The 12,182-nt window shown below is 36.1% G+C and overlaps 1 protein-coding gene across 4 annotated transcripts in view; it reads right to left on the bottom strand.

The window, feature by feature from the left end:
* The window catches only part of PPP2R3A (protein phosphatase 2 regulatory subunit B''alpha), a 210,483-nt gene that overhangs the window by 78,840 nt on the left and 119,461 nt on the right, over positions 1-12,182 (bottom strand). For all 4 annotated transcript variants that reach the window (XM_068545961.1, XM_068545959.1, XM_068545958.1 and 1 more), the window contains one exon: positions 3,390-3,464. In XM_068545961.1, the coding sequence (XP_068402062.1) occupies positions 3,390-3,464 (75 nt within the window). The remainder of the gene's footprint in view (positions 1-3,389; positions 3,465-12,182) is intronic.

Raw genomic sequence — 12,182 nt, 5'->3', positions numbered from 1 at the left:
TTATGAAGCAATGGGTTGTATGAAGTAGTGAGGTTTCTTCTCACCACAATTATTTAGGCAGAAGCACACAGGATTCCCGTATTAGGTGGGAGCTGGGACTAGCTGGTGTCTACAACTTCTCTACTGGACCCAGTCACTCAGACTCTGAGTGAGGTGCTTCAGGGCAGAGAATGTGTTTTACTCAACACTGTATTTTTAGCACTAGCTTCACAAAAGTTCCTATAAAAAAGATGGAGGATTTTAGGCCAGAAATTATATATATGAAAATAAAAATTAAGAATATCTTTTATCATAGTTCCATGTCTTCTCTCTCAAGTTAAAGTCAATTTTAATACATATTATTACACCAAACTTTTCTTTGTTGCGCATTATTAGTCTTTTGTCCTTATTTCTTGACTTTGAATGTAAATTTATCTTAAAGTCTAAGTTTCCTGTCTATCTAAATTTTGTATTTATATACCCCTCAAATATTTTATATTACTTATGGAGGTACTATATAACACTTAAAATTATAAAACTTTAATCTGTAATTTTATTTTATTCTTTTCTTCATCTTTTGACAGAATTTTTAAAATTCATAAACATTTTGAATGTTAAGTAATTTCCTATTTTTTAGCTTCTGCTAACCTACTTGTCTCATACTGTAATAAAATGTACCTGTATTCCATTTTTCCATAGCCTAAATCTCCTTATTCAGTGGCCCCTTACATCAGCACATTTCTTGGTTTCCACGCAACTGATTCAGCATTTTAGCTTATCGAGGTAGGGGTACCATCTAGTGGTGAGAGCATGTAACTGCTGGTTCTACATTAATTACAGTTGTTTTTTTCCCCCTAACTTTTTTGGTCTACCAGTTTTAGGTTTTTAAAAAGAAATTAACCAAAAATTTAAAAATATCAAACAAAATGTAAAAATTAATAATAGTAAGAATAACTGTTTACTATCAGTGAGAGACATGAAATTTGATAATTTTTCACCAAGGGATCTCTAGTCAACTTGACAATTTGAATCATAAGTCAGTTCTTTTTCTTTATATCTATTGAATTGGAAACCTCTAATTCACAATTAGAGGTCACCAGGAATAGAAGTATGTGTTTGGTGGTTCTGTCAGAGTTTTTGATAAGCAGATCAAACGCAGACACAGAAATTACAGAGAGATTGCTCTTTGTGGATGACTTTAATGCAGATGAACAACTCAATGCTGGAAGCCTGGCTCTTCTATTAGGCAGTGTGTGCGTGTGTGTTTGTGTGTGTGTGTGTGTGTGTGTGTGTGAATGGGTTCCTGATCCACTCTAGTTACTATGGCTCTGAAAAGTATTTCTTCATGGCCTCCTGCAGAACTTGGACTTAAACAAAACTATCTAATAAAAATGATTTCTTTCTCTGTCGAGAGGAAACGTTCTCAAGGGGAAAGAGTTAAGCTATTAGTGATGAGCAGTTTCCACCAGTTTAGCCATTTTAGGAAATATCACTACCTTGTCCTCAACAATGAAAATCCTGACATTTCAGCCTGGAGTGATAGATTCAGGCCAATCAAGACACTGAATACACCACTAAGACACCATCTGAGCAAGCCACAGAAATATCTTTACTGCCAGCACCAATATCACAAAAAAGTATTTTCAATCTTATCACTTATTTTAAAACCTCACATGAGTACCTCTTTCCTTAAAAGTCATCATATGCCAGTAAGGATAAGCAGAGTCTTATTCACTGGCAATTTCTTTGCATGGTATGCAAACCTGCAAACTCAAGGGCTACAATTTGCTGGTATTTCCAATTCTCATTTTCATTCGATATCAAGAGGCTTATTTCTCACTTGCCAACTCTTCTCTGGAAATAAAGGAGAACGTGGAGTGACTCTGGGTATAATCTCTTATTTAGGTAGTGATGTCCTTTTTTGCTATATGTAAATTTGGTGTTCTGCCTTTCCATTCTAAAACAGCTGACAAAATAGTTAACTAAACAAATAAAAAAGTCTTTTCCTGTAGCATAGGTTTTCAGTGATAAATGGAAAATAAAAGTTGCCTAACTTTTCTTCATTGTATATGTGCCACACATAAGCTAATATTTGAGTCATACACAGTGTGAGCAGTTTCTTCCAACTGTAAAGTGAAATAACTGAATAACTCTACCATGCAAACAAAATATGTTAATTGTCCTATACTGTATGCCACTGAGATTATATATTCAATAGGGTCATGTGATAAATTAATTTTGCTTTTTTTGAGATATCTGTCATTAATTCTGAGGCTGACCTTTGTAAGTTTCTTGGCAATACTGTTATCTTTGCCATGAGCAGGGTAGAGAATGACACTTCTCTAATTTGGTTACTTCTATGCCATTAGCAACAAAATTAATTTCATACTAGAAAGCTTATTTTATATTTTTTTATAGAAAAATTCACTGTACTCTGAAATAATGTAAAACTTCCAGTGATAGTAGAGTGTTGTGGTTAACAGGCAAAAATAACTTCTGAGATAGTCTTGGATGACAGTGACATCTTATGGTTCAAATAAAGTCTTATAAAGTTTTATGACAGAAGAGAACCAATGTAAAAGCAAATAATGAAGTTCCTACAGTAGAAAAAGAATGGTAGTATTCTGTAACTCAACAGAAACCAACAAATCCATAGCCAACAAAAAGTGCCCTAAGAATGAGAAGGCCTTCCTCAGAGGAGCCTGCCCTATTTACCAGGGGATCAGAGCCAGAGGCAGGGATCATCTCCCCCAGGTATGGCTGTGAATGTGAGGTGTGCCCTGAGGTTGGTTCATCTGTGGAGTTCTCCCAAAGATAATCTGGAAGCTAGGGCAGAGAATGCCTGGTGTGGCTGCAGTGTGAGCTGTAGGCCTGTGTGCTCTCACTCATACTGGATGCCCTGCCTGTGACTGATCAAATGAGGCTGTGCATGAGAAATATGGAATGAGAACACCCCACAAAATAGGAGATTGTGATCATGTTATTTTAAATTCTTACATGATTTGTTTTCTGATTACACACAATCTATTTTTCATTATCATTTCAGTTCTAACTTTGAGGTACTATAGATACATCTTTTTTTGGAAAAGGCTGTTGAAAATTCTTTTCAGTATTATTTGCAAATGCTAAAGATCAACTCGGTATCAATATTAATGATACAGCAAAAGGTATACCTCACAATACCAGACAGAATGAGCATATCACTTAAATTTTATATACAAGAGAACTCTTAAGCTCTGGACACATATAAGAAGGCAAATAGATAGAGGTAATTAATTCAATTTTACTTCCTTCCATTTAAAATAATCATTATAGCCCATTTTGCGTAAAGATCTGAAAGCCCGGATACTAGATAATGACAAAAAGGAGACTTATAGAGTTAAATTAAGACAAAAAGGGACTCGGCCTACCGTGGTGATGTAGCGGGAGTGGAATTCTGGAGCATCTTTCAGGAACGTGAGGCCAGGATGCGTATCTACCACATCCTGAAAAAGAACAAAACCAAACTAAATTAACAAACATACCAAAAATACCCCCAAGACACCTACAGAATTTTTTTCCCTCTTGTAGAATACTTGCCAGTTGAGCAAACTTGCTGTTTCAGAATATTGAACAATGTACTTAAAATGTAATTAGTACTTTATTAAATTCAAATATTTCACAAGCATACTTATGTGTGTTTTTGATATGCACAGTATATGGCAATAAAAAGTTAAAATTTTAATTTAGCAATATTTGGTGATTTATGAATCAAATGTCTTACAGGTACATACTGTAATTCTAACATGCATGTCCGGGAAATTCATCCCACAGATCTTGGTAGGGATTGCTAAGTGAAATTTACACAGAAAGGATGATAGACACAAGCCCACTAGAACGATTCTTTCTCAAACTACAGACATGGGAAATTTTTGGAAAAAAAAATAGCCTTGTAGCCAAATAGCTTTAAATCTATGTTAAGTTGTATGAACCAGCTTATGTTCATCAAAATAACTATGTTGACAAATTTGTTTTCCAATTTAGGATTTTATTTATTTTAAAATCTGATATTTTGTTCTCATGGAAGACTATTAGAATATTAAATTCTTGAAATACTGTTTTTATTTTCTAATTAGGTTTTAAAAGCACTTTGAATGAGCCTAGAGAACCTAATGGAGATAATTACTGTTAATTTAATAACCAGAGGCAACAGCAATGCTAACATAGATATAATCTATTAATTGGCTAGTCATGAATGGACAGACATCAGTTATATCTCTTTCCTTTGTTTCTTCAGAGCAGTTAGCTATTCATACCTACCAATACAGTCTAAAACCAATGGACCTAACTATTTCTTTAAATTTTATTTGGAAATAATTTTAGACTTACAGAAAATTGCAAAAATTTTATAGAGAGATTTCCTACATCTTTCTCCCAGCTTCCCATAATGGTAACAACTTACAAACCATAGTACAATTATCAAAACTAGGAAATGAACATTGATGTAATACTAACCTACAGACCTTATTCAAAAATTTCCAGCTTTTCCCCTAATACGTTTTTTCTGTTCCAGGATCCTAACTGCATTAGTTCTTGTGTCTCATTGGTCTCTCCCAATCTGTGGCAGTTCTTCAGTCTTTCCTTTTATTTCATGATTCTGACACTTTATGAGTTCTGGTTAGTTATTCTGTAGAATGTCTCTCAATGTGGCATTGTCTGGTATTTCCTCATCATTAAAGTTACACACTTTTAATGGGTATACCACAGAAGTGATGTTGTGTCCTTTTCAGTCTTACAAGGAGTCTGTGATGCTGATATGTCTTACAACTTGTGTTAATTTTTGAACACACTTGGTTAAAGTGGTAACCGCTGGGTTGCCACCATAAATTTATTATTACCCCCTAATAACTGATAAATATCATGGGGGAGATACTTTATGACTCTGCCAATATCCTGTTTCTCTGCAAACTTGTGCCCACAGATTTCAGCAGCCATTGATGGAAACTGATTGTGGCATTTATATGGTGGTGTTTACCTTATTTATTTATTTACTTATTTAACATCTTTATTGGAGTATAATTGCTTTACAATGGTGTGTTAGTTTCTGCTTTATAACAAAGTGAATTAGCTATACATAAACATATATCCCCGTATCTCTTCCCTCTTGCATCTTCCTCCCACCCTCCCTATCCCACCCCTCTAGGTGGTCACAAAGCACCGAGCTGATCTCCCTGTGCTATGCAGCTGCTTCCCACTAGCTATCTATTTTACATTTGGTAGTATATGTAAGTCCATGCCACTCTCTCACTTCATCCCAGCTTACCCTTCCCCCTCCCAGTGTCCTCAAGTCCATTCTCTACATCTGCGTCTTTATTCCTGTCCTGCCCCTAGGTTCTTCATAACCATTTTTTTTTTTAAGATTCCATATATATGTGTTAGCATACGGTATTTGTTTTTCTCTTTCTGACTTACTTCAGCCTGTATGACAGACTCTAGGTCCATCCACCTCACTACAAATAACTCAATTTCATTACTTTTTATGGCTGAGTAATATTCCATTGTATATATGTGCCACATCTTCTTTATCCATTCAGCTGTTGATGGACACTTAGGTTGCTTCCATGTCCTGGCTATTGTAAATAGAGCTGCAATGAACATTGTGGTACATGTCTCTTTTTGAATTATGGTTTTCTCAGGGTATATGCCCAGTAGTGGGATTGCTGGGTCGTACGGTAGTTAAATTTTTAGTTTTTTAAGGAACCTCCATACTGTTCTCCATAGTGGCTGTATCAATTTACATTTCCACCAACAGTGCAAGAGGGTTCCCTTTTCTCCACACCCTCTCCAGCATTTATTGTTTGTAGATTTTTTGATGATGGCCATTCTGACTGGTGTGAGGTGATACCTCATTGTAGTTTTGATTTGCATTTCTCTAATGATTAGTGACGTGGCGCATTCTTTCATGTGTCTGTTGGCAAGCTGTATATCTTCTTTGGAGAAATGTCTATTTAGGTCTTCTGCCCATTTTTGGATTGGGTTGTTTGTTTTTTTGATATTAAGCTGCATGAGCTATTTGTAAATTTTGGAGATGAATCTTTTGTCAGTTGCTCCATTTGCAAATATTTTCTCCCATTCTGAGAGTTGTCTTTTCATCTTGTTTATGGTATCCTTTGCTGTGCAAAAGCTTTTAACTTTCACTAGGTCCCATTTGTTTATTTTTGTTTTTATTTCCATTTCTCTAGGAGGTGGGTCAAAAAGGATCTTGCTGTGATTTATGTCATAGAGTGTTCTGCCTATGTTTTCCTCTAAGAGTTTTATAGTGTCTGGCCTTACATTTAGGTCTTTAATCCATTTTGAGTTTCTTTTTGTGTATGGTGTTAGGGAGTGTTCTAATTTCATTCTTTTACATGTAGCTGTCCAGTTTTCCCAGCACCACTTAGTGAAGAAGCTGTCTTTCCTCCATTGTATATTCTTGCTTCCTTTATCAAAAATAAGGTGACCATACGTGCGTGGGTTTGTCTCTGGGCTTTCTATCCTGTTCCATTGACCTGTATTTCTGTTTTTGTGCCAGTATCATACTGTCTTGATTACTGTAGCTTTGTAGTATAGTCTGAAGTCAGGGAGCCTGATACCTCCAGCTCCGTTTTTCTTTCTAAGGATTGCTTTGGCTATTCGGGGTCTTTTGTGTTTCCATACAAATTGTAAAATTTTTTGTTCTAGTTCTGTGAAAAATGCCAGCAGTAGTTTGATAGGGATTGCACTGAATCTGTAGATTGCTTTGGGTAGTATAGTCATTTTCACAATGTTGATTCTTCCAATCTAAGAACATGGTATACCTCTCCATCTGTTTCTATCATCTTTAATTTCTTTCATCAGTGTCTTATAGTTTTCTGCATATAGGTCTTTTGTCTCCTTAGGTAGATTTATTCCTGGGTATTTTATTCTTTTTGTTGCAATGGTAAATGGGAGTGTTTCCTTAATTTCTCTTTCAAATTTTTCATCATTAGCGTATAGGAATGCAAGAGACTTCTGTGCATTAATTTTGTATCCTGCTACTTTACCAAATTCATTGATTAGCTCTAGTAGTTTTCTGGTAGCATTCTCTATGTATAGTATCATGTCATCTACAAACAGTGACAGCTTTACTTCTTCTTTTCCGATTTGGATTCCTTTTATTTCTTTTTCTTCTCTGATTGCTGTGGCTAACACTTCCAACACTATGTTGAATAATAGTGGTGAGAGTGGGCAACCTTGTCTTGTTCCTGATCTTAGAGGAAATGCTTTCAGTTTTTAACCATTCAGGACAATGTTGGCTGTGGGTTTGTCATATATGGCCTTCATTATGTTGAGATAAGTTCCCCCTAGGCCTACTTTCTGGACGGTTTTTATCATAAATGGGTGTTGAATTTTGTCAAAAGCTTTTTCTGCATCAATTGAGATGATCATATGGTTTTTATTCTTCAATTTCTTAATATGGTGTGTCACATTGATTGATGTGCACATACTGAAGAATTCTTGCAGTCCTGGGATAAACCCCACTTGGTCATGGTGTATGATCCTTTTAATGTGCTGTTGGATTCGGTTTGGTAGAATCTTGTTGAGGATTTTTGCATCTGTGTTCATCAGTGATATTGGCCTGTAGTTTTCTTTCTTTGTGACATCTTTGTCTGGTTTTGGTATCAGGGCGATGGTGGCCTCGTAGAATGAGTTGGGAAGTGTTCCTACCTCTGCTATATTTTGGAAGAGTTTGAGAAGGATAGGTGTTAGTTCATCTCTAAATGTCTGATAGAAATCGCCTGTGAAGCCAATTGGTCCTGGGCTTTTGTTTGTTGGAAGATTTTTTTTTTTTTTAAACATCTTTATTGAAGTATAATTGCTTTACAATGGTGTGTTAGTTTCTGCTTTATAACAAAGTGAATCAGTTATACATATACATATGTTCCCATATCTCTTCCCTCTTGCATCTCCCTCCCTCCCACCCTCCCTATCCCACCCCTCTAGGTGGTCACAAAGCACCGAGCTGATCTCCCTGTGCTATGCGGCTGCTTCCCACTAGCTATCTATTTTACATTTGGTAGTGTATATATGTCCATGACACTCTCTCACCCTGTCACAACTTACCCCTCCCCCTCCCCATATCCTTAAGTCCATTCTCTAGTAGGTCTGTGTCTTTATTCCCGTCTTGCCACTAGGTTCTTCATGACCTTTTTTTCCCCCTTAGATTCCATATATATGTGTAAGCATACTGTATTTGTTTTTCTCTTTCTGACTTACTTCACTCTGTATGACAGACTCTAACTCCATCCACCTCATTACAAATACCTCCATTTCATTTCTTTTTATGGCTGAGTAATATTCCATTGTATATATGTGCCACATCTTCTTTATCCATTCATCTGATGATGGACACTTAGGTTGCTTCCATGTCCTGGCTATTGTAAATAGAGCTGCAATGAACATTTTGGTACATGACTCTTTTTGAATTATGGTTTTCTCAGGGTATATGCCCAGTAGTGGGATTGCTGGGTCGTATGGTAGTTCTATTTTTAGTTTTTTAAGGAACCTCCATACTGTTCTCCATAGTGGCTGTATCCATTTACATTCCCACCAACAGTGCAAGAGTGTTCCCTTTTCTCCGCACCCTCTCCAGCATTTATTGTTTCTAGATTTTTTGATGATGGCCATTCTGACCGGTGTGACATGATACCTCATTGTAGTTTTGATTTGCATTTCTCTAACAATTAATGATGTTGAGCATTCTTTCATGTGTCTGTTGGCAATCTGTATATCTTCTTTGGAGAAATGTCTATTTAGGTGTTCTGCCCATTTTTGGATTGGGTTCTTTGTTTCCTTGTTATTGAGCTGCATGAGCTGCTTGTAAATCTTGGAGGTTAATCCTTTGTCAGTTGCTTCATTTGCAAATATTTTCTCCCATTCTGACGGTTGTCTTTTGGTCTTGTTTATGGTATCCTTTGCTGTGCAGTGCAAAAGCTTTTAAGTTTCATTAGGTCCCATTTGTTTGTGTTTTTATTTCCATTTCTCTAGGAGCTGGGTCAAAAAGGATCTTGCTGTGATTTATGTCATAGAGTGTTCTGCCTATGTTTTCCTCTAAGAGTTTGATAGTGTCTGGCCTTACACTTAGGTCTTTAATCCATTTTGAGTTTATTTTTGTGTATGGTGTCAGGGAGTGTTCTAATTTCATACTTTTACATGTACCTGTCCAATTTTCCCAGCACCACTTATTGAAGAGGCTGTCTTTTCTCCACTGTGTATGCTTGTCTCCTTTATCAAAGATAAGGTGACCATGTGCGCGTGGGTTTATCTCTGGGCTTTCTATCCTGTTCCATTGATCTATATTTCTGTTTTTGTGCCAGTACCAAAGTGTCTTGATTACTGTAGCTTTGTAATATAGTCTGAAGTCAGGGAGCCTGATTCCTCCAGCTCCATTTTTCATTCTCAAGATTGCTTTGGCTATTCGGGGTCTTTTGTGTTTCCATACAAATTGTGAACTTTTTTGTTCTAGTTCTGTGAAAAATGCCAGTGGTAGTTTGATAGGGATTGCATTGAATCTGTAGATTGCTTTGGGTAGTAGAGTCATTTTCACAATGTTGATTCTTCCAATCCAAGAACATGGTATATCTCTCCATCTATTTCTATCATCTTTAATTTCTTTCATCAGTGTCCTATAATTTTCTGCATACAGGTCTTTTGTCTCCTTAGGTAGGTTTATTCCTAGATATTTTATTCTTTTTGTTGCAATGGTAAATGGGAGTGTTTTCTTAATTTCACTTTCAGATTTTTCATCATTAGTATATAGGAATGCAAGAGATTTCTGTGCATTAATTTTGTATCCTGCTACTTTACCAAGTTCATTGATTAGCTCTAGTAGTTTTCTGGTAGCATCTTTAGGATTCTCTATGTATAGTATCATGTCATCTGCAAACAGTGACAGCTTTACTTCTTTTCCGATTTGGATTCCTTTTATTTCTTTTTCTTCTCTGACTGCTGTTCCTAACACTTCCAACACTATGTTGAGTAATAGTGGTGAGAGTGGGCAACCTTGTCTTGTTCCTGATCTTAGTGGAAATGGTTTCAGTTTTTCACCATTCAGGACAATGTTGGCTGTGGGTTTGTCATATATGGCCTTTATTATGTTGAGGAAAGTTCCCTCTATGCCTACTTTCTGCAGGGCTTTCATCAGAAATGGGTGTTGAATTTTGTCGAAAGCTTTCTCTGCATCTATTGAGATGATCATATGGTCTTTCTCCTTCAATTTGTTAATATAATGTATCACGTTGATTGATTTGCGTATATTGAAGAAGCCTTGCATTCCTGGAATAAACCCCACTTGATCATGGTGTATAATCCTTTTAATGTGCTGTTGGATTCTGTTTGCTAGTATTTTGTTGAGGATTTTTGCATCTATGTTCATCAGTGATATTGGCCTGTAGTTTTCTTTCTTTATGACATCTTTGTCTGGTTTTGGTATCAGGGTCATGGTGGCCTCGTAGAATGAGTTGGGGAGTGTTCCTCCCTCTGCAATATTTTCGAAGAGTTTGAGAAGGATAGGTGTTAGCTCTTCTCTAAATGTTTGATAGAATTCGCCTGTGAAGCCATCTGGTCCTGGGCTTTTGTTTGTTGGAAGATTTTTAATCACAGTCTCAATTTCAGTGCTTGTGGATGGTCTGTTTATATTTTCTATTTCTTCCTGGTTCAGTCTCGGAAGGTTGTGCTTTTCTAAGAATTTGTCCATTTCTTCCAGTTTGTCCATTTTATTGGCATATAGTTGCTTGTAGTAATCTCTCATGATCTTTTGTATTTCTGCAATGTCAGTTGTTACTTCTCCTTTTTCATTTCTATTTCTATTGATTTGAGTCCTCTCCCTCTTTTTCTTGGTGAGTCTGGCTAATGGTTTATCAATTTTGTTTATGTTCTCAAAGAACCAGCTTTTAGTTTTATTGATCTTCGCTATTGTTTTCTTTGTTTCTATTTCATTTATTTCTGCTCTGAACTTTATGTTTTCTTTCCTTCTACTAATTTTGGGTTTTGTCTGTTCTTCTTTCTCTAGTTCCTTTAGGTGTAAGGTTAGTTTATTTGAGATTTTTATTGTTTCTTGAGGTAGGATTGTATTGCTATAAACTTCCCTCTTAGAACTGCTTTTGCTGCATCCCATAGGTTTTGGATCATCATGTTTTTGTTGTCATTTGTCTCTAGGTTTTTTTAAATTTCCTCTTTGATTTCTACAGTGATCTCTTGGTTATTTAGTAACGTATTGTTTAGCCTTCATGTGTTTGTGATTTTTTACATTTGTTTTCCCTGTAACTGATTTCTAATCTCATAGTGTTGTGGTCAGAAAAGATGCTTGATATGATTTCAATTTTCTTAAATTTACTGAGGCTTGATTTGTGACCCAAGATGTGATCTATCCTGGAGAATGTTCCGTGTGCACTTGAGAAGAAAGTGTAATCTGCTGTTTTCTGATGGAATGGTCTATAAATATCAATTAAATCTGTCTGGTCTATGGTGTCATTTAAAGCTTGTGTTTCCTTATTAATTTTCTGTTTGGATGATCTGTCCATTGGTGTAAGTGAGGTGTTAAAGTCTCCCACTATTATTGTGTTACTGTCGATTTTCTCTTTTATAGCTGTTAGCAGTTGCCTTATGTATCGAGGTGCTCCTATGTTGGGTGCATATATATTTATAATTGTTATATCTTCTTCTTGGATTGATCCCTTGATCATTATGTAGTGTCCTTCCTTGTCTTTTGTAACATTCTTTATTTTAAAGTCTATTTTATCTGATACGAGTATTGCTACTCCAGCTTTCTTTTGATTTCCATTTGCATGGAATATCTTTTTCCATCCCCTCACTCTCAGTCTGTATTTGTCCCTAGGTCTGAAGTCGGTCTCTTGTAGACAGCATATATATGGGTCTGGTTTTTGTATCCATTCAGCCAGTCTACGTCTTTTGGTGGGAGCATTTAATCCATTTACATTTAAGGTAACTATCAATATGTATGATTCTATTACCATTTTCTTAATTGTTTTGGGTTTGTTATTATAGGTCTTTTCCTTCTCTTTTGTTTCCTGCCTAGAGAAGTTCCTTTAGCATTTGTTGTAAAGCTGTTTGGTGCTGCTGAATTCTCTTAACTTTTGCTTGTCTGTAAAGGTTTTAATTTCTCCATCGAATCTGAATGAGATCCTTGTTGGGTAGAGTAATCTTGC

This window comes from Eschrichtius robustus, chromosome 6 (assembly GCF_028021215.1).
Source record: "Eschrichtius robustus isolate mEscRob2 chromosome 6, mEscRob2.pri, whole genome shotgun sequence".
Classification (NCBI taxonomy): Eukaryota; Metazoa; Chordata; class Mammalia; order Artiodactyla; family Eschrichtiidae; genus Eschrichtius; species Eschrichtius robustus.
The sequence above is the reverse complement of the archived record's forward strand: the minus strand, read 5'-3'. Positions and strand labels throughout refer to the sequence as shown.